Source organism: Pristiophorus japonicus, chromosome 13 (assembly GCF_044704955.1).
Source record: "Pristiophorus japonicus isolate sPriJap1 chromosome 13, sPriJap1.hap1, whole genome shotgun sequence".
Lineage (NCBI taxonomy): Eukaryota > Metazoa > Chordata > Chondrichthyes > Pristiophoridae > Pristiophorus > Pristiophorus japonicus.
In genome coordinates, this window is record NC_091989.1 from 46,877,302 (window position 1) to 46,900,908 (window position 23,607).

Sequence of the window (23,607 nt, forward strand, 5' to 3'; positions counted from 1 at the left end):
TTTCAACAGAATGCATCTTAATTTAATTAGACTTCATTTATATGCCGTTTTTTTAAAATCTCTCCATCAGTTATTGATTTTGGAATGAGACTAATGCATTTTGTGGATATAATTAATTTGTGTGTTTGTTTTGACAATGAATTGTTGCTCAACAATAAAAGTGATCACATATAAGCAGGCCATAGAGTAGCATTATAACAACCACGCTATGGTAACATTAAAACCAACATTAATGAGAAACAAAATAGTCAAAGGGAGTCTTCAGTGCAATGTAAAATCTACCTGCCGCTGCAGCTTTGATCATTGTTTTGTGTTTTCCCTATATAATTCGCTTGCATTTTCCCTCTGTGCTTATTAACACTGTCATTGCAACTTGATACACACATTCAGGCCACACTTTTATGGAGCAGCTTCACAGTGCACAGTTTGAGTCAGTTTAGCCACTGTTAAGCCAGTTTACTGACGTGTTTAAGCCAACATTGGTCTCTGTTTTTTAAAGAAAAGGATAATATGCCATGACAGACGATCTCTGATCATGACTTTTTCCCCCACTGTTGGTTTCCTGTTCTCTATTCTAGTTGAAAGATGAATAAATATTTTCATATTAACTTTTTACTAATTTTATCTTATTTCTCTTTGTAGGGTTCACTGCCAGCTCTTGAGGCTTTTTGTAAGAGGAATAGAAGAGCTTTCTACGCAGAAAGAAATTGGCAATTCGTTTGTAGTTTAAACAGATTCCAAGATGTCTCAGGACTCCACAAACCATTTATTTCAAAGTTTCAAATAGGATATTTAAGTTCTGAAGCTATGTAATCTTTTGATTCTAGTTTAATTTACATTAATTGTTGCAGCCAGTAATATGTTTATTACACAAAGTGTAAGCATTCAAAACAACAGAAAAAAAACAAATTTAATGTTTTGTTTCAAGATTTCAATTCTAATTTTTTAATTTAAGTAAATTTCAAGTGGAGAATTTTAAGATACAGTATTTCAGGTTTAGACTAACGATGCCATTGCTCTATTACAGGAAGCTGTGGTTTGGAAAAGTTGCAGAATAATTTTTTTAAATGTACACTTAGAAAGTTGAACAGAGTTTCAAAGCAAGTCATTATAATCATCTGCCTCATTTTAAATGGAGTATGTGTTGGTATTCATTTGCTGACTGCAACTTAAAAATTAGACTGTAGATGATTATCTGTTTTTCTGGCACAGGTTCCAGATTGCTTTTGTAACTAAATTCTTAACTTTGAACTGTAATATAGATTCTTTTTTCAATTTCTTTTACTGCACCTTGCAACTTATCAATGCAATCTGATTGTACTTTCTTAGCAACTATAAAAGAGGCTATAGTTTGAGAACAATTCTTTATTTTAGTAACTATTAATAGAGAAAAATATATAGATACTGAATTGTTGAGTATTTGAATTTGTACATAAATACAAAAATATATATTTATTGTAGTACATGATTAAGCTAGCCTTTGCTTAGCTTAGTATGTGTTCACTATGTGAATAGTATGTAGCTAGTAGTGTTAATGCACTATTAGAGTATATCTAACTGCAGAAAGCAGCACTCACCTTTGTCTTCTGTATTTTACATTCCTCATGTAAGAATGTTCAGTACTGTTGTACAGCTGCACAGAGTTGCTTGCTGCAGTGACTAGATCTTTGTTTCTTAAACCAAGTATTAATATTTCTTTATCAGACTTCTGTTCATTTCAAAAATGTTTGTCACGGTTGTTTTTGGCATGTGTGTTTGTGAATATTTAGTTCCCTGTATTTTCTTTTGCATCCTTTTAAAGTGTACATAGCTAATGTAAATAGATGGAATGGATATCATCCACACTGTCTTTGCTGAGTGTGATTTGTTTTCAATGCTTGTCACACATCTCGTTCTCTGGTTTATTGGTGTAAACTGCTCAAAAAATGTTTCATGTTCAGGGACACAGAAGCTTTTTTCAAGTAGTAAGTTCAGCAGGCCATTTTCTGATGACCTGCTTAGCTCCTAGACCAAATAACTTGGGTAAAGTTGTCTCTTGTGGAAAAACATTTTTAGTGAGGAATTGGTGAGACAAAATTCTCTAAATGAAAGAACTGAAGTAAAACTAATTTCTGATTTATTTGCATTACTCTTTGCATCCCCTTCCCCTGGTCGTTCATCTTATTGCCATTTTTGGGACCTTTCTGTATGCAAATTGGCTGTTGTGTTTACCTACATAACATTTCAGAATTAATCAATTAGCTGTGAAGTGCTTTAGAACATCCAGAGAAGTGAAAGATCTCTCAGCTAACGCTTTGTTGTGTTTTACTTTCTCAGTTACATTGACAATTTCACAACTGGTGATTGATTGACTATGCTGCTTTGAAACATTTCAGTTTGCCAAGCTGTCTTTTTCACAATTGGGTATAAGGGGACTGGATTTTATCCTACTATGTTGCCCCAAATAGGACATGAAAAGTCGGGAAAATTGATCAGTGAGATCTACTACTGGCGTCTCCCCTCCCTGACCTTAATTCTCCTCCTCCTGCTGGAATTGCAACTGTCTGTTCCTTTCACATCTGCCTGCAAATGCCAGCAGGAGGCAAGACCTAGGTTTGTGGCCCATTTCCCTCCAGTTTGCCCCTTCCTACTGCCTTGGCCACTAGGAGAAACCTGGTGGTAGTCCCTGGGGTATGAATGGCCTCAAGTTTGCTGGATGGAGGGAGAGAGCCAAGTAGCTGCCTCTGCTCCCTTGATTTTACCACATCCTTTCACCTGTTGAAGGCCTTGGTTTTGGTCGAAGTATTAGCAGCTCATCTTTAGGGCTATTCTGTCCCTTGTTAAATGTTCCGCACTTCGTCTGGTACAGCATGCAGCAACCCTGCTGCAGCGCTGACGGAATTCTCTGCCATTGCAGTGCAGAGCTCCCGGAGATGCCACCTAGAGCCTTCCCTGCATATAGTAGGAAAATGGGTTGGGTCTGAGAAATAGGAACAGGAGTAGGCCATACGGCCCCTCGAGCCTGCTCCGCCATTCAATAAGATCATGGCTGATCTGATCATGGACTCAGCTCCACTTCCCAGCCCGCTCCCCATAACCCCTTATCGCTCAAGAAACTCTCTCTTTCTGTCTTAAATTTATTCAATGTCCCAGCTTCCACAGCTCTCCGAGGCAGCGCATTCCACAGATTTACAATCCTCAGAGAAGAAATTCCTCCTCATCTCTGTTTTAAATGGGCGGCCCTTTATTCTAAGATCATGCCCTCTAGTTCTAGTCTCCCCCATCAGTGGAAACATACTCTCTGCATCCACCTTGTCAAGCCCCCTCATAATCTTATACGTTACGATAAGATCACCTCTCATTCTTCTGAACTCCAATGAGCAGAGGCCCAACCTACTTAACCTTTCCTCATAACTCAACCTCCTCATCCCCGGAATCAACCTAGTGAACCTTCTCTGAACTGCTTCGAAAGCAAGTATATTCTTTCGTAAATATGGAAACCAAAACTGCATGCAGTATTCCAGGTGTGGCCTCACAAATACCCTGTATAGCTGTAGCAAGACTTCCCTGCTTTTATACTCCATCCCCTTTGCAATAAAGGCCAAGATACCATTGGCTTTCCTGATCACTTGCTGTACCTGCGTACTATCCTTTTGTGTTTCATGCACAAGTACCCCCAGGTCCTGCTGTACTGCGGCACTTTGCAATCTTTCTCCATTTAAATAATAACCTGCTCTTTGATTTTTTTCTGCCAAAGTGCATGACCTCACACTTTCCAACATTATACTCCATCTGCCAAATTTTTGCCCACTCACTTTGCCTGTCTATGTCCTTTTGCAGATTTTTTTGTGTCCTCACACATTGCTTTTCCTCCCATCTTTGTATCGTCAGCAAATTTGGCTACGTTACACTCAGTCCCTTCTTCCAAATTGTTAATATAGATTGTAAATAGTTGCGGTCCCTGCGGCACCCCACTAGTTACTGGTTGCCAACCAGAAAATGAACCATTTATCCCGACTCTCTGTTTTCTGTTAGTTAGCCAATCCTCTATCCATGCTAATATATTACCCCCAACCCTGTGAACTTCCACCTTGTCAAATGCCTTCTGGAAGTCCAAATACACCACATCCACTGGTTTCTCCTTATCCATCCTGTCCGTTACATCCTCAAAGAACTCCAGCAAATTTGTCAAATATGACTTGCCCTTCATAAATCCATGCTGACTCTGCCTGACCGAATTTTGCTTATCCAAATGTCCTGCTACTGCTTCCTTAATAATGGACTCCAACATTTTCCCAACCACAGATGTTAGGCTAACTGGTCTATAGTTTCCTGCTTTTTGTCTGCCTCCTTTTTTAAATAGGGGTGTTACATTTGCAGTTTTCCAATCTGCTGGGGCATCCCCAAAATCCAGGCAATTTTGGTAAATTACAACCAATGCATCCACAATCCCTGCCGCTACTTCTCTTAAGACCCTAGGATGCAAGGCATCAGGTCCAGGGGATTTATCTGCCTTTAGTCCCATTATCTTACTGAGTACCATCTCCTTAGTGGTTGTGATTGTGTTAAGTTCCTCCCCCCCCACTTAGCCCCTTGACTATCCACCGTTGGAATATTGTTAGTGTCCTCTACCATAAAGACTGATACAAAATATTTGTTCAGAGTTTCTGCCATCTCCATGTTCCCCATTACTAGTTCCCCTGTCTCGTCCTCTAAGGGACCAACATTTACTTTAACCACTCTTTTCCTTTTTATATACCTATAGAAACTCTTGCTATCAGTTTTTAGATTTTGTGCTAGTTTAATTTCATAGTCTAGCTTCCCTTTCTTAATCATTTTTTTTTAGTCGTTCTTTGCTGGCTTTTAAAAGCTTCCCTGTTTTCTGTCCTTCCAGTAGTTTTGGCCACTTTGTATGCCCTTGTTTTTAATTGGATACCGTCCTTTATTTTTTTAGTTAGCCACGGATGGCTATCTTTTCTCTTACACCCTTTCCTCCTCACTGGAATATATTTTTCTTGAGAGTTGTGAAATATCTCCTTAAATGTACACCACTGTTCATCAACCGTCCTACACTTGAATCTATTTTCCCAGTCCACTTTACCCAACTCTGCCCTCATACCTTCATAGTCTCCTTTATTTAAATTTAGTACGCTGGCTAGAGATCCAACTTTCTCACCCTCCATCTAAATTTGAAATTCAATCATGCTATGATCACTCATTCCGAGGGGATCCTTTACTAGGAGATTATTTATTAATCCTGTCTCATTACACAGGAGCAGATCTAAGATAGCCTGCCCCCTGGTTGGTTCCGTTACATACTGCTCAAGGAACCCGTCCCTTATGCATTCTATGAACACTTCCTCAAGGCTATCCTGACCAATTTGATTTGTCCAATCAATATGGAGGTTAAAATCACCCATGATTATTGCTGTTCCCTTTTTACAATTTTCTGGTTTATGCTCCGACCAACAGAGTTGCTACTGTTAGGGGGCCTATAGACTACACCCACCAGGGACTTTCCTCTTATTGTTCCTTATCTGCACCTAAACTGTTTCAACACCCTTATCATTTGAGCCAATATCGTTTCTTACTATTGCAGTGATTCCATCTTAGAGCTACCCTCCCTCCATTTCCTTTCTGTCTGTCCTTCCGGATTGTCAAGTACCCCTGAATATTTAATTCCCAGTCCTGGTCACCTTGCAACCACGTCTCTGTAAATGGCCATCAGATCATACCCGTTTGTCTCAATTTGTGCTGTCAACTCATCTATTTTGTTACAAATGCTACGTACATTTAGACAAAGTGCCTTTAAGTTTGTTTTTTTACCTTTTTTTCCTGTTTGTTTCCTCTCCTTCAAACTCACTTTCTTTATTTTTGCTTGCTAATTTCAGCCTTACTCCCCTCCCTACTGAATCTATTTTCAGGTTCCCAACCCCTGCCAAGCTAGTTTAAACCCCCCCCCAACAGCTCTAGCAAACCACCCTGCGAGGATATTGGTCCTGGCTCTGTTGAGGTGCAACCCGTCCGGCTTGTACAGGTTCCACCTCCCCCAGAAGCGGTCCCAATGCCTCAGGAAACTAAATCCCGCCCGCCTGCACCATCCCTCCAGCCACGTATTCATCTGCTCTATCCTCCTATTTCTGTACGCGCTAGCTTGTGGCACTGGGAGTAATCCGGAGATTACTATCTTTTTGAGGTCCTGCTTTTTAATCTCTCCTAGCTCCCTAAACTCTGCCTGCAGGACCTCATCCCTCTTCCTACCTATGTCATTGGTACTGATGTGGACCACGACCTCTGGCTGTTCACCCTCTCCTCCTAGAATGCCCTGCAGCCACTTGATGACATCCTTGACCTTGGCACCAGGGAGGCAACATTCCATCCTGGAGTCACGTCTGCGGCCGCAGAAACACCTGTCTGCTCCCTTGAATCCCCTACCACAATAGCTCTTCCATTGTTCTTCCTTCCCCACTCCCCATGCAGCTGAGCCACCTGTGGTGCCGTGGACTTTTCTCTGGCTGCACTCTCCAGAGCCACCATCACTCCCACCAACACTCAGAACAGAGTACCGGTTGGAGAGCGAGATGGACTTGAGGGACTCCTGCAATACCTGCCTAGTCCTCCTGTCCAGCAGTCACCCACTCCCTCTCTGCCTGCACACTCTTAAGCTGTGGGGTGACCGCATCTCAAAACATGCTCTCCACGGTGCTCTCAATCTCACGGATGCACCACAGTGACCCCAGCTGCCGTTCAAGCTCCAAAACATGGAGCTCGAGTTGGTGCAGCTGGAGACACCTCCCGCACACATGATCGCCCCGGCTGCGCGAAGCACCCGGGACTTCCCACATGCCACAGGATGTGCATTCCACGGGACTGAGCTGCCCTGCCATCCCTCTAGTTACACTTGCAACTAACGAGTAGAACTAAACTCTAAACCTTAGCACAACACACCCAGCCGCTACTCAGCAAACAGCCAATTTAATTAACTGGCTCTCCTTAGATAATAAAGATCACATATATTTACTGCAGATCCTACTTACAACAATGCCAAAGGTTTCCGACTGAAAAGAAAAAGAAGAAAAGAAAAATACTTATCAGTCCACCAGCCAATCCCTTACCCGCTTGGCTGTGACGTCACACTTCGATTTGGATTTTTTTCCCCCTTTTTAAAAAACTTTTTAAAACTAAGCATCCTGGGTGAAGTTCCACTCCAACTCCTCTGGGGCAAGAAGTGCAGAATTTAGGCCATATACTCAGTAAGAAGAGTTACATTTTCACATGTTGATTTTCATGCAAAGGTATAAAGTATTTGAATTATTTTCACCATTTTACAACATTCAAATTATTTTACAGCAGATTCCTAATAAATACATAACCAATTAGTTGAGAAATCAATGGATCAGGGTTTACACTTGAATTAGAGTTTGCAGAAACTCTAGATAAAAATCTTTATCACAACCCATTTAATTCATTCAGCAATTGAATTCAAACAAAATGCAACAAAAATATAGGCAAAAGAAAATGTGTATTCAGGTATTGGCTGTCTGAAATTCTAGCTGCTAAATTTTTAAATAAATGTAATATGTATTTTCTCATTCATTAAACACTTGAATTCTTTTCAAGATGAGCATATTTATTGGTGAAAATGTATTCCATTTGTTTCACAGACAAAGAGCCATACCAGTTGCTATCTGATTATTGGACCTGTTTTTCATCTGAACATTGAAATCAGTTCAGTAGCTTAAAAACACGCTTGATGAGGCAATTCCTTTAATAAGACATGAGAGTTAATTTGTTGTTTGCCCATTAACACTGATTTCTAATGGTGATCAGTTGGCTTTCATAAAAAATTTTACCACACTTTTGATTTTTCTCTCTGCAAATATGAATTAGTTCAGCAACTGCTTCTATTGGTGCGAATGGTATGTTTGCACAATGCTAAAAATGCTCAAGTAGGTAGCAAGCACTGAGAAAACTTATTTTGTAACGGAAATAACACTTTTAAATGAGCCTTTCCTTGCTTGCAGTATTAACGGAATTAATCTGTAGCTAAACAGTTCCTATTCCTTAATCAACCTTTTCACCCTCCAGGATGGGAGGTTTCCTTTCCTAAAGGATTTTAGTGAACTAGTTTGGTTTTTATGACAAACCAACAGTTTCATGGTCACCTGCATGACTACTTGTGCTTTCAAAATTTGACCATTTGACTTTTTTAAATATTTCCAAAACTTTTGTTAACTGAGGTGTTTTGTAGTCTGTAACCTTAATTTCTAATGTATGTGGTGGATGTATTCTGTAATGTACTGTCTATTTAATCAGATTTCACTGTCCTTACAAAACACGACAACAAGGCTAAAGACCTCAAATCCTCTGACTTACCTTATGGTAGAAGCAGAAATTCGGTATCAGTATAATTATGATTGATTTTTGATGGTACAGGCTATTTACTGTTGGTGAGCAATCCCTGTGATGCATTTCAAAGACATGGATATCATCAGCTCTGAATTTGGCCTGCTCTTTGCTTAACCTCTTGATTTTACAGACCAGGACATCAGTCTCCATATTTGGTACCTTCTGATGGCCTTAATTATCACCATACTTCACCTGCATTACCTTCTCTGCAGCATAGCTATGATAAATGAATACCATTAGTCACTGCAGTGTCAGTGCAGTCTCTTGGCTCTTTTGAGAGATGGAGATTGTGTTATTGTCTGTTAGACCTTAGTTAATGCAGCAAGTTGATTAATTGTAATTTTAAAACCAACCCAAAGGAATGGGCAATACGTTTCATCAAAAGTTCTGTTAAATCTTACTGGATTCAAGTTAATATTGAAAACCGGCATTCCATATACTGAATTGAGCTTAAAATCAACAGGAAGAGAAAGATGGAATGTCTGATAGAATATTGGGACAATGGAAATTAAATGTATATGGTGCAAAAAATGGTCTATTTCTTGACCTGATTTACTATACAGGTTTAAGACAATTTGATTGTGTTTTCATATTGAAGTTGGGAGAGGGTGTTCATTTACAAGTAAGACTAATAAAATTACTCCTGGTAAATGGTAGTGTTGTCTCCTTATTACTGCTGTGCTTTCTGTACTGAAGAAATAGTAACATGATGCTTATATAGTTTTAGGTACAAATAAAATCATTGCAACTTCTGGCTCCATTGAATATTTCAGCATCAGAAACTCAACATTATTGACACATTCAAAGTTTGTTTGCATTGTTATATACACACAAGATGTAGACAAGACACTTGTCTTTGGTGATCACTCTTTCCTGTCATGTTGACACTGCATTGAAGGATTCTCAATCCATAAACAAATAAGACTTTCATGTCATGAATACAAATGTTTTTTAAATATACAGTATTACATAAATTTGAGTTTTGATAAACCACTAAAGGTCTTTGTAATTTGTCAACTGAATCCAAAGCACTTTGTGATATTACAATCCTCACCAGTCAACAATGTTTTGAAAACTAAATTTTAGCGTTGGCTGGCATTTCAGCGTAGAATTGATCATACAGAAACTAATAGCTATACAAGCAGTATTTGGGTTAAAAGGCTAATGGGTACAGTAGTGTAGTGGTTATGTTACCGGACTAGTAATCCAGAGGCCTGGGTTAAAATGCTTAGTTCAACTCCCACCATTGCAGTTTGAGAATTTGAAAATAAAAAAGATCAGTTAATGTGACCATGAACTGTCGTGTTGTAATGATCCAACTGCTTTTAATGTCCTTTTAGGGAAGGAATCCTGTTATCCATGCCCGGTCTGGAGTTCCACACCAGTCTGGTTGACTCTTAACTGTCCTCTGAAATGACTTAGCAAATCACTCTTGTTAAATCCAGGACAATAAATGCTGGCCTGACCAGTGACAGCAATATTCTGAGAATTAATTTTTTTAAATGAACTGAATATAGTTCAATGATTAGAGAATTCTTTCTGTTTTCAAAAACAAACTTTAGGAAGGGAGCTAGGTAAAGTATCTGCCATGAAAAAGAAATGTGTACATTTATAAAGCACCATATCACATCTCTGAGAAATGTCTCAAAGTACTTCATGTAAATTACTTTTTGAACTGCAGTGACTGTTGTGTAAATAGAGGAGACTGGTAGCGCATCTTGATGGATTTATTAGCAGCTCTATTTTGCATTTGGAATACACATTCATAAGTGCTTGGTGACCTTGGATGTCAAAAGGAAATTACTATGGTGCAGCAACTTCCCAATGAAAACATTACTTGTAGTAGATTTACCTAAAAATGCAATTTTGTTTTTATTTATATGTAAAAATGATGAATAAATCATGTAGATGCATGCCAATCAATATAATTTGTAATCACTGACTAACAAACCTGCATCAGCTTTTTTTTTTGTCCAATTTTATGTCCGTATCTTTACTACACGGACTGCAATGATTCAAGATGGCAGCTCACCGCCACCTTCTCCAGTGCAATTCAGGATGGGCAATAAATGCTGGCCTTGCCAACGATGCCTACATCCCGTGAACGAATAAATTTTAAAAAACAAGACCGGAGGGAATCCACCCACAAATGTTTTATGTGTAGTTGGTGCAGTGTAATTAATTTCACTTGGCTTTATGCTGTAAATATTCTGAAATTCTACAGTGATTGTCCAGAAGAGCACTTTTCAATCTTTGATTTCAATGAACAGAAAAGAGTGAGTTTCAAAAATGTTGCCATTATATTACAACAATTTACGTTCCCATAGCTACAAATTCATATAAAAAGATGTATAGAAATTCCTGTAACGAAAAACCTGGTGAATTTTATTCCATCACCAGGATATAAAGGGATATAGAGAAAATCCAGATAATTGGACTAAAATTGGAAATGACCAACAGCTACCAGGGCCAAAATTCAAGGCCACCTGAAAGCTGGCGGACCTACCTTTTGGAGTTTTTTCCGCCAGTAACGTTGAGGCGGCCTTTCGATCGGTTTTCGGCACTTAGTAATTTTTTTAACATTGGATCAGAAGTCGGTTATAGTGGAATGAAAGTGTGGCAGTAAGGCAGGCTGAAGAGCGGAAGTTGGGGCAGGACCCAGTCTCCACCGCTGTGACTCAGCGGTGCAGCAGTGATGATGTCACAATGCGTGTGCATCTCCACGCTCTCGCCCCTCCGTTAAAGAGAGAATTGGATATTTTTTATCTTCGGCCACTGGGCCACCAAGGAGGGTCTTGGCCGGGCCAGTAGCCTGGCACCCAAGAGGGGGTGCCAGGAAATCGGCTGGCAAAAATAAAAACATGGTGGCTGTGGCAATGGGCCCTCACCTTGAAGGGCTGCTGCACTACCAGTCCGCATGCAGTGAGAAGGTGCACCGACACAGGAAGCTGTCAGGGGCACCGCTCCAGGGCAATGATTTTTTTCAATAAATTTTGGGCAGAGTATTGTGCAGGTGTGGGAGAGCGGTGGTGACGCGCTTGCGGTGGTCGGCGTCAGCGGGGCGGGAGTGGGGACAGGCAGAAAAATCCCCAACCTGAATTTGGGTTAGGGCGGCCATTGGACTGCAACACGGCGGCCACAAAATGGCAGAAACGGGCCTTATCTGGACCCTGAATTTCGGCCCCACCATATTTAACAAGATGGCAGATTAGAGAGACAAAAGGGATGATGGGCCAAATCGCTCTAATCTCTCCTGTCTTCCACCCTATCACAGACCTTCCCTTTTGTTCTTTCTTCTCCTCCCCCTTTCAGTGCTTAAGAATGTGCTCTTTCTGAACACTCCAGTTCTGACAAAGGGTCATCAACCCGAAACGTTAACTCTGTTTTACTCTCCACAGATGCTGCCTGATCCGCTGAGATTTCCAGCATTCTCTGTTTTTATATGTGTTAATATATTTATTATGTTAAGATTAGAATTATCGCTGAACATCAATGGTAAAGGAAGGTTAAGAGTGTCTTAAACAGTCAATGTTTCATTTTGATTTATGACCCTCCAATACTTTATTCGATGTTTATGTTGAGTATTAAATTAAAGCCCTGTCCTCTCAAGTGGGCCTAAAAGTTCCAATGACACTGGTAATGAAGAGCATGGGAGTTCTCCTGGTGTCTTGGCTAATATTCCTCAACTGACAGCACCAAAACATATTATGTGGCCACTTATTTAATTGCTGTTTGTGGGATCTTGCTGTGCATACATTGGCTGCCGTGTTTGCTTATAAAATAGTGTCGTCACTTCATTGGCTAAGAAGCACTTTGGAATATCCTGGGGATGTGAAAGGCACTATATAATTGCAAATTATTTTACTTTGGATCCTCTCCAGTTCATTTTAATGCTCTGTTTTGATATTTTAAGGACATTCCCCAAACAATAAAATTAATTGTGTTAATTAAAAGTGCTGGGTCATCACAGTAAAGCATTGCATAGTGCTTTAGCTCTGGAGATGCACCCTGAATGGAGCCTGCTCAGAGGCACCCTGTAGCAGTGAGATAACCCTTTAAAAATCAGAGAGTAGGGATAAAGGGAATGTACTCTGATTGATGGGATGTGAAACGTGATGCTCTCCAGGGTACTGTACTGGGGCTTAAACTTATCAATGTCTTGGATGAAGGAACGTTATATATCTAAGTATGCAGATGACATGAGGAGAGGAGGCACAGAAAGTTGTGTAGATGGAAGCAGGTAATTAAAAGGGAACATAGACAGGTTAAGTGAGTGGGAAGTGAAGTTCAATCTGGGGAAGTGTTAAGGCCATCCAATTTGGATCCAACGAAGACAAATTGGAATATTTTCTTCATGCTGAGAAACTAGGAACTGGGAGGAGCAAAAATATTTGGGTATCCAGGTACACACATCACTAAAAGCTAGTGCACAGGTACAACACATAATCAAAAAGACTAAAGGAATTATTAGAAATAACCTCTATGGCTATCTCTGGTCACTTTAAATAATCAGGTTCGAGTGCAAACCAATATGGTGGATATATTGTATTTAATCAGAGTTTAAGATGGAATATAACACATTAGTTATACAGCAAAAACTTACGACGGTGACAAGTAGCTGATACTGATCTGATCAAACAGATGGTTGGCACGTGAACAGTTCTCTGAGCGGCTTCTCTTCCTTTAATCTAGAACCTCCTCTCTCCTCCGACTGTGAGGAGAAGTTTTCAGGAGTAACTTTTATTCTATTTTTAGGGGTGGATCTGAAACGGGACATTGACAAGACCTTTTAACCTATAGAGGTTCCCCCAAAAACTCAATATCCAATGGGGCTTCGAGTTCTTTGTCTTGATTCTTGAAACAGCCTGCCCTAAAGATGTCTCATGATCTTGTTCACGTCTTTTCCTGTTTACACTTACTGAAAGTTCTTCCTTTGGAATTTGTCTTATCTACCTCATACCTATCCTCTCGGATACTATTAATACAAGGCCTAGCCTGGTACCCTTTGAACTATGAGGCCCAAAGCAGAGCTATGTAATACTTCAATCAGTCATTAACTGTCTTTATGACCTAGCAAATTGCTCCATTCTAAGATATTGTTTACGCTAACTTCCCCAACTTCCTTCCATTATCTTCGCAAGCACTTCTGTTACGCTAACTTCAATTCCTACCTTAACATTATACAGAAAATACATAAACGAGGTTCAAGTCTTAACTTAAAACCAGATAATCGCTTACCAACAGGGACATTGTATACAACAAAATACTATATCTTCCGCACGAAACAAAAACATTAGCACTTCTAAGCATCTATCTAGTCTGAGGAGACTTTTCATATCCAGTTCGAACCTAACCATTTAAACACAGCATTCTTCGCGTCACCATTTTAGTCGCATAACCATATACATTTTTAGATATCTTTGTTTCCAACAGAATGTTGGCTTTTATCTCAAGAGGGCTGAATCACAAAGGGAACATTATGCTTCAGTTGTACACAGCCTTGGTCAGACCCTTTTTGGAGTACTGTGTTCAGTTTTGGGCACTACACCTCAGGAAGGATATGTTGGCCTCGGAGGGAGCACAGCGCAGATTCACCAGAATGATACTGGGGCTTAAAGTGTAAAATTATGAGGACACATTGCAAAAACTTGGTTTGTAATTCCTTGAGTTTAGAGTGCTGAGAAGTTATCTATTTGAGGTGTTTTAAATGATAAATTGATTGAATAGGTTAGATACAGAAAAGCTATTTCCTCTGGTGGGGAATCCGCAGAAAACTTCGGGAGAGAAATTCACTATTGCCCCGTTTGGGGCATTAATTTTTAAAAGATGAAAAGTTAGCACCAGGCGAAGACATGGGCTACAATCAGTGTCTGGCTGACTAATTTCACTCCAATTAATTCTTGAAATTTGCTGACTCTGTAGGAATGAATGCTACTTATGACTAATATTAGACACATTAGTTGTGCGTAGTCTTTGTTGGATAACCAATAGCTCCCACAGAGGCAAAATTGTGTGTTATCAACTTTGATATTTGACAATAATATTTAATATGTAATTTTAGGCATCCAGTCAGAAAGGCAGCATCAAGCCTGCAAGACAGCCATTATACTGTTGCTGATGATAATTTATTGCATAAATGCTGCCAATTTAAGTGACAACTGTATAATGGAAGGAAGCGAAATAATTATACTCTCACAATCCGTAACTTTTGTTAAAGCCATAGTTACTTACCCTTGCAAGTAATCTATTGATGTTTTCTAAGGCTCTATACTACATTATAAAGTGAAAAACAATCTCCTGGGCAAAGAGAGGTGAAGGATTATTGGGTGTGCATTCTTATCTCCAGGGCTGCAGATCACCATTTGGCACGACAAACTTTTAATCCAAAACACTAAATACACAACAACAAGTCTTTTGAAAGAGGAGATTCGTTTTGCTGAACAAAGGTGAATTCCTTCCCTTTTTTCTGTGACTCTTTTTGATTATGTATTTTCAATCAGATTTTTATCAATCAGTAATCAGAATTTGCTCTCTATCTCTGTACTCACGAGCATAGATTTCCAACCTACAATGTTTTCAACATAAAAAGTGACAGAATAAAACTCAGAATATTCTGTGAAAGGCCACCTCTCAGCAATTGGCAATCTGAATGTGTTTGTGGTGCACAGGTTTGATTAAATTGCATCAGCAGTTTATTACTGATGCCAATGTTCACATTGTCAGCATATTTTAGCACCTGAATCGTAACATTTTTTTTTACATCAAACAGCACTCATTCTACATTTCATCAAGTTATCAGTTCCTTCATTTGTCTACACTTATGATTGAACCTGATTGAGATTATGGTGCTACAGTAGGGGATCTGCAGTAATTATGATAATCATACGAAGCGACTTCTCAGAGATTGCTGCTCCTGGAACTTTGGCAGGAGGGTGGTGTGTGCTGAGACTGATTATTTTATATTGAACGACGTTCATTCAAAAATGAACCATTGTTTATAACAAAGTTTGAGATATTATAAAAAAACATTACTCCCTCTGGATGAATGTCTGTTTTTTTAAACCAGTGACAATTATCTACAAATGAGAAAAGCATCTCACGTTGGAAGCTTCCTCACTTCAACTAAGGTTAGCAAGTCCAATCTTTAATTCTACTCGACATAACTCAGGAGGCAGGTTTTTTTATTTACGAGATGCTGCTGCTGCTTCAGGCTCCGCTTTTTTTTAACTTCAAATCCATTGTAGAACAACATGAAAATGCAGTGGACCCGAATTTGATGAAGGCCTCTGCCCGCCCAAGTGCTGCTCAAAGGACCACCGATGGCTGCTGAGGTACATGATGGTACTTTGAGCGGGGTTTTCATCGGAGAGGTCCCTCGAAGGTCAGCGGGCAGCAAATGAACGACTTACGCTGCCAATCTGGGCGGCAGCTGGCGGGAGCACTCATTCTCGGCGGCAAGGACGTTTGCTGCCGTGTTGCCGCCGAGGATGGAGTCGGGCCCATGGAGGGTCGAAGAGCTGAAAAGCAAAAAAAACATCTGAAGACCTTCAGGGGACCCCATCCAGGTAAGTCACAGTGAAAAAATGTTTTTTAAAGTTCACTAACCTTTTTTTCAGGATCTTCCTACCTACCGTTGGGAACAGACCAGCCTCCAACCAACTGTCCACTCCCATTCTGGCGCCGATGCACCAATCTGGCAGCTCAGTGGGCGCGAGGTCACTTACGCCACTCGGCCATCCGCTGACATTAGCAGGCGGTTCCCGGTGGCTCTTCTCTCCCGCCCACCTCGAAAGTGGCACTGGGTAGATTTTCACAAGGAATGCCGGTGGTGGTGGGCGGTAAGATGCTCAGTTTGGGTTCCACCAGGACCAGTTGGTTCCAGACCTCATTACAGCCTTGGTCCAAACATGGAAAAAAAAGTTGAATTCCAGAGGTGAGGTGAGAGTGACTGCACTTGACATCAAGGCAGCATTTGACTGAGTGTGGTATCAAGGAGCACTAGTAAAATTGAAGTCAATGGGAATCAGGGGAAAACTCTCCACTGGCTGGAGTCATATCTAACACAAAGAAAGATGGTTGTGGTTGCTGAAGGCCAATCATCTCAGCCTCAGGATATCGCTGCAGGAGTTCCTCAGGGCAGTGTCTTCAACCCAACAATCTCCAGCTGCTTCATCAATAACCTTCCCTCCATCATAACGTCAGAAGTGGGGATGTTCGCTGATGTTTGCATAGTGTTCAGTTCATTCGCAACTCCTCTGTGCCCGCATGCAGCAAGACCAAGACAACATTCAAGCTTGGGCTGATAAGTGACAAGTAACATTCACGCCACACAAGTGCTAGGCAATGACCGTCTCCAACAAGAGAGATTCTAACCAGCAGTGACAAGGACTGGGTATAGTGTGGTCTGCTGCAGGATTGATTGTCAGTCAAGGGAAATGGGGCAAGTAAATCCCTCAGAAGTAGTAGGGATATAATAATTGGCCTCAATGCCTATGAGATAGGGAGGGAAAAGATGTCAGGACTTTTAATTTCTGTTGATATCCATTGCACAAATATGTGTAGAATTGTCTTCAGCTATGATGCTTTTGGGCACTCAAAAAGATGATAATTGCAGCTAATATGCTATTCATAGATAATATGTGTGTTACGAAAATTTCTGGAAGAATTTACTATTGGTTTACCCATGATAATACAGTTTGCCTTCTGTCAGCAAAACTGAGAGCATTCCCTCCCACTCATTGGGACAGCCCATAAAAAGGGAGGAACCCTAATACTCTAAATCAGCATTAGGTCTGGAGAGTGCACCTCTGACAACCTGTTGCTGTAAATCTGAACTGAATACTATCCTATTGTGCCCGGTATAAGAACAACCGTCTGTCAAAAGCAGCTGTTTCCTGGGGACTTCCTCCTGTTGACAAAATCAGCTGCTTCCTGCGGCGTCCCCAATGTTGCAGAAATCCGTGTTTATTCAGCATCCTCCACTGCTAAAGATGATGCCTCAACTCCAATGGCCAAACTAAATGGATGGAAGGAATACATTGCAGGTGTGATGGAAAAGCCCAGTAATATGATTCCTCCCCCATCGCCCCCACTTAACAGCAATTAATCCAGTATTACAATCCATCTCTCACAGCCGACAGAAGATGGATTTTAATTGCTGGATATGCAGGGATTACAATCGGAAACAATGTGCCACCTCGCCAAATTCCTGATTTTGCTGCTGTACCCCTTCTATTGACCACCGACATAAACATTTGGGCCAATAGTAATTGCTAGGCATCACTGTCCAGACATACGCATGAAAAATTCCACCTGAGTCGTGGAATCATACTCCAGCAAGACTCACACCCTCAGGAAAGCAGGGAAGGAAACTGGGGGGGAAAGCAAACCAAAACAAATGAGCATGGAGAGAGTTGTGGTTCTTTTCAAACATTCAAGGATTGAAACTGCTTCCCAATGAATCAGCATCAAAAATGTCTGCCCACAGTAAAGCCTAGATTGATGCATACTAGAATTGACTAATGAAATTGATTGACCTAAAATGTTGAAGATGGATAGTCTCAAGGCCTATTTATTTCTTACACAGCAAAAGAGAGAAATTTCAGACCTCACACCAGAAAAAAAAAGAGTTAGCATTGCAAGTGGATCAGAAAGAGTAATGGAGTTGCTAGGAGAGGGTGTATACAACTTTCGCCTGTGCCTAACTCAAAACTAATGCAGTTGAAAGTGCTGCGCAGGATATATGTGATTCTGAGATGTCTGCCGACAGCTGGAGTCTCTGAGCAAATAAGTGCTCAAAGCGTGTTTCTAAAGCGTTGGATCACAAGCATATATTGTAGGGTGCCCAGTCCTGGAATCTTTCTGCAAATGGACAATATAGGGACAAAGTCTAGCATTGGACAACTTCCAAAGTCTGTCCTACTTTGTATCATCCTAGGGAATTCCATAATTGACAACAGCAAGTTGAAAGTGTTAAATCTGGTGTTAATGATCTCCAAAATGGAAGTCTCACAGGGTTGGAAATCCCTAACCCTAATGTGCAACACTGGACCAATCAACGTTTTAAATATAGGTGATGCCTGGTGTCTATAATCAAGTTTAGGGCCATATTTAGTCAGCAGGGAGATCAGGAATGTGGAATTTTGAGAGTATGGTCTCAGGTGAAAATCAGTCAGATTAGCATTGTCCCATATCTGCACACTCTTCCAGGCCAAAAGGCTACACATGCTTTGGCGTTATCATTGTATTTGGCAAGTTCAGTAGCATTACAGGGCTCAGACAGGAGTTGTCAATTGATCAGATGGTCCATCCTTAGTGGCTTATCAACACAGCCATACATCACTGGGTTAATGTTATTGTAACCCCATTTCTGGATTATTACTTTGACCGACTAGTACCAGTAGATAAGTGAATGAGGTATTTCCAGATTGGTCACATTTCAGAAGCTCCAGCTTCGATATACCAGATGATGTGGCTTATTCTGTCGATGTGTTCTCCAGGCATTAACCTTCACTGTTTCACACTGAGGGGGTTTGACAGAGTGCCAGGAAGCTGCATCTCGACTTCAGTCTACTCTGTACAGGATGGTGCTGGAACAATGAATGGCAAGGATTATTAGATTGTCTTCATTTTGGCTCTGCCTACGGTTGCTCTCTGTATGTCTGGAGGGCAATACCCGACAATAAGTCAAGATTGTCTACTTTGGTAGGTTTAACAACAACAACAACAACTTGTATTTATATAGCGCCTTTAATGTAGTGAAACATCCCAAGACACTTCACAGGGGTATTATGAGATAAGAAAATTGACACCGAGGCGGAAAAGAGAAATTAGGGCAGGTGACCAAAAGCTTGGTTAAGGAGAGTCTTGAAGTAGGAAAGAGAGATGGAGAGACGGAGAGGTTAGGCGGGGAATTCCAGAGCTTAGGGCCACCAATGGTTGAGCGATTACAATCATGGATGCTCAAGAGGGCAGAATTAAAGGAGCACAGACATCTCAGGAGTTTGTGGGACTGGAGAAGATTACAGAGATAGGAAGGGGTGAGGCCATGGAGGGATTTGAAAACAAGGATGAGAATTTTGAAATTGAGGCGTTGCGCAACTGGGGGCCAATGTAGGTCAGCTAGCAGAGGGGTGATGGATGAGTGGCACTTGGTGCGAGTTAGGACACAGGCAGTTGAGTTTTGGATCAACTCTAGTTTACGTAGGGTAGAATGTGGGAGGGCAGCCAGGAATGTGTTGGAATAGTCAAGTCTAGAGGTAACAAAGGCATGGACGAGGCTTCAGCAGCGGATGAGCTGAGGCAAGGGTGGAGACGGGCAAGGTTACGGAGGTGGAAATAGACAATTAGTTATGCTGTGGATATGTTTAAGGCAGCCAGTAATGCAACAGCAGCAGACAGTAAAAACTAAGTTCAATTTATTTGCATTGGCGGTGTGTTTTTATACTGGGCAAGCAGATTCAGCGGAAAAACAGAGTATCCAACTGTAGTCACAATCGTCTTTGGATCAGTGTCCCACTTTCAGTTAGCCAGACTTTGTAAGATTTTATTCCCAGCTCCATAGAAAGAATATTCACATCATGGCCTCTGTTAGGCTGTTAATCAACCTGCCTATCCTTCTACTACTTCACACTCGTCTCATTCCAACAGGTGGTCACAGAGATTGTCAGTATGCAACAGTGGACAGGCAATACAAGTACCTGTACCTCAACACATGCATGTGGACATGTGAATATTGAATGTAGGTTATTACTGAATCTACCTTGTGTAGGTCCTTCTCTTGTTTGTAATTTGAAAATGTGAATAATTGTCTGTTATTTTTTGAAAGCTTGGTTATTGTATACACAGCATACTCCTTCCTGCACCGATGCTACTAATGGCAATCTTTGCAATTAGATGTACATAAACAAAATGTAAAGTATCAATAGCAGTTCAGTGCCGGCTAGAATATCATAAGCAACAAAATGCAAGCCACTAATCGATCTTCATTGCGCTGGTCTTTTTTGGGGCCGAAATAAGATCAAGTAATCAGCAACGAATGTTGTTCACATACAAAATGTGCCTTTTTCTTCTGTTTATCCGCAAAATCACTGTTTCTTATGCAATGGGAGCTGATGGCTGTGTGCACAGTGATTTATTGCAGCTCGAGTAAGAGATCCAAGTAAAACCTCCTCATACTGCAAGATGAATAAACTTTCCAATTCCAGGAGACAATCTGATTAAGGCAGCAGATGAGCCTTTCATCTTCATTCTTCTCCAGGCTTCCCTCCTCATGGAAAAAACAAAGTACATCTGACTGCCGCAGAAGACATCCAGTATCAGCCACTCATAGGCATCTGAAAGTTTCACTTGCTGCAGAATGGACATCAAATCAATTTGCTCAGAAAACCATTCACAAATTCCAATCAAATAAGTGAAAAAATAATTTGTTTTCTTCTTATGGACAAATTTTTAGACATCACATAACGTTAAATTGAAATATTCAGTCAAATCCACAGGGTATATGTGCCCTGATAAAAGCAGATTCTAGATACATCCAAATTGTTAATCAATTGAATTTTGTTCCTTGCATAAGAGTAATTTCTGTTATATGCAAGTCTAGTCTGTCAGAACTAATTGTATAATTAGATATATTATTTTTGGTGAGGATAATATAAACATAATTTGCAGTTTCTCATTTACCTCAAGCAAAACACTTTAGATCGATAGAATTTATTAATAAAACTACAAAAAAGGCTTAATTAAAAAATATATTTCCTATTTTAGTAAAAGAAAAATTCATTGGAAACACCAAAGGGTAAGATTTCGGCTTTGCTCCATCGGTATCTGATGGAGAGGATTACCCTCCTAATGTGGAACCTGCCCGACTTCCATTCCATTGAAGTCAATGAAAGGGCGATCCGCTCCAATAAATTACCACCCAGTGGTGAAGATTACCATTTACCCTATTTCATCTTAGTGACTATTATTATTATTGCCACTTTCTTCTTTACAGTTTTACATCCCTGTTCTTTTCCTGGCTCCACAGGATGAGTTTTCAACTAAAATCATTTTAATTTTACTTACCTGCAGTTAGTGGCTTGATATCTGACCCGCTCATCGGCGACTAATTCCTCGATGGGGTCTTTCAATAGGGTTAGGCCCCTACTTTACATTTTTAAGGGGCCTAACACTGTCGTGTAACCTGTTGAGCTGAAGATTTGTGCTTCAGAACAAGCTGTGCCTCCAGCCAAGCTGTTCCAGTACAGCTACAACACTGATTACCCAACAATGTGGAAAATTGCCCAGGTATGTCCTGTCCACAAAAAGCAGGACAAATCCAATCCCGCCAATTACTGCCCCATCAGCCTACTCTGAATCATCAGCAAAGTGATGGAAGGTGTCGTCGATAGTGCTATCAAGCGGCACTTACTCATCAACAACCTGCTCACTGATGCCCAGTTTGGGTTCTGCCAGAACCACTTGGCTCCAGACCTCATTACAGCCTTGATCCAAACATGGACAAAAGAGCTGAATTCCAGGGGTGAGGTGAGAGTGACTACCCTTGACATCAAGATAGCATTTGGCCAAGTGTGGCATCAAGGAGGCCTAGTCAATCTAGTCAATGGAAATCAGAGGGAAAACTCTCCACTGGTTGGAGTCATACCTAGCACAAGGCAGATGGTTGTGGTGGTTGGAGGTCAATCTTCACAGCCCCAGGACATCGCTGCAGGATTTCCTCAGCGCAGTGTCCGAGACCCAACCTTCTTCAGCAGTTTCATCAATGACCTTCCCTCCATCATAAGGTCAGAAGTAGGAATGTTCGCTGATGATTGCACAGTGTTCAGTTCCATTCGCAACTCCTCAGATAATGGAGCAGTCTATGCTCGCATGCTGCAAGACCAAGTAACATTCATGCCACTCAGTGCCAGGCAATGACTATCACCAACAAGCACGAGTCTAATCACCTCTCCTTGATATTCAACTGCCTTACCATCGCCGAATCCCCACCATCAACATCCTGGGGGTGACCATTGACCAGAAACTTAACTGGACCAGCCACATAAATACTGTGGCAACAAGAGCGGGTCAGAGGCTGGGTATTCTGTGGCAAGTGTCACACCTGCTGACTCCCCAAAGCCTTTCCACCATCTACAAGGCACAAGTCAGGAGTGTGAGGGAATACTCTCCAATTGTCTGGATAAGTACAGCTCCAAGAAGCTCGACACTATCCAGGACAAAACGGCCTGCTTGATTGGCAGCCCATGCACCACCTTCAACACTCACTCCCTCCACCACCGGTGCACCATGACTGCAGTGTGTACTATCTACACGATGCACTGCAGCAACTCGCCAAGGCTTCTTCGGCAGCACCTCCCAAACCCACAACCTCTACCACCTAGAAGGAGAAGGGCAGCAGGCACATGGGAACACCGACACCTGCAAGTTCCCCTCCAAGTTAAACACCATCCTGACTTGTAAATATATTGCCATTCCTTCATTATTGCTGGGTCAAAATCTTGGAACTCCCTCCCTAACAGCGCTGTGGGAGATCCTTCACCAGAAGAGCATCAGCGGTTCAAGAAGGCAGCTCACCACCACCTTCTCAAGGGCAATTAGGGATGGGCAATAAATGCTAGCCTTGCCAGCGACGCCCACATCAAATTAAAAAAACATGTCATAGGCATATACCTAGAACACCTAAGAAAAAAGCCTAAAAAATGTAGCAATGTGAACATGCCTGCGCCGTCTCACTGCTAAATTGGAATGTTTTCAGCTCATTTTATGCCAGAAAAACGGGTGTAACGCATACCAATTTTACCCCCTTAGACTTTTAGAAATGTGCATGGGCAACAAAATTCCTAGTTAACCGCATGAAGTCTAGATGTCAATTATGAATTGAACTATAGATACTGAGAAACATCTCCAGCATATATTTCAGACCAAACATCCTAGGGGGCACAGTTGTCAATCAACCAAGATGAAAAGTATAATGGAGTGTACTATACTTAGAATGAGTGATGAGCAGGTCTTCACACATCATCTGCTTACTGAGGACCTGTTCATGCTTCAAACAATGTACATATGGAAATCCTCCTAGAACAAAATTCCCTTCTCTGCCTGATTGCTGAAGCAATCAACCCGGCTTGTTTTTCTCATCGACAACACAAGTCCATTTTGAGATTTGGTAAGGAAAGACTGTTTCCATTTTAATTTTATTTATTTCAAAGCTGCAAGAAA

At 41.0% G+C, this 23,607-nt stretch overlaps 1 protein-coding gene across 4 annotated transcripts in view; it reads left to right on the plus strand.

Annotated features, from left to right (window-relative positions):
- cerk (ceramide kinase) overlaps positions 1-9,039 on the plus strand; it is a 76,815-nt gene extending 67,776 nt beyond the window's left edge. For all 4 annotated transcript variants that reach the window (XM_070897400.1, XM_070897402.1, XM_070897401.1 and 1 more), the window contains one exon: positions 643-9,039. In XM_070897400.1, the coding sequence (XP_070753501.1) occupies positions 643-730 (88 nt within the window). In that variant the 3' untranslated portion in view covers positions 731-9,039. The remainder of the gene's footprint in view (positions 1-642) is intronic.
- The last annotated feature ends 14,568 nt before the right edge of the window (positions 9,040-23,607 follow it).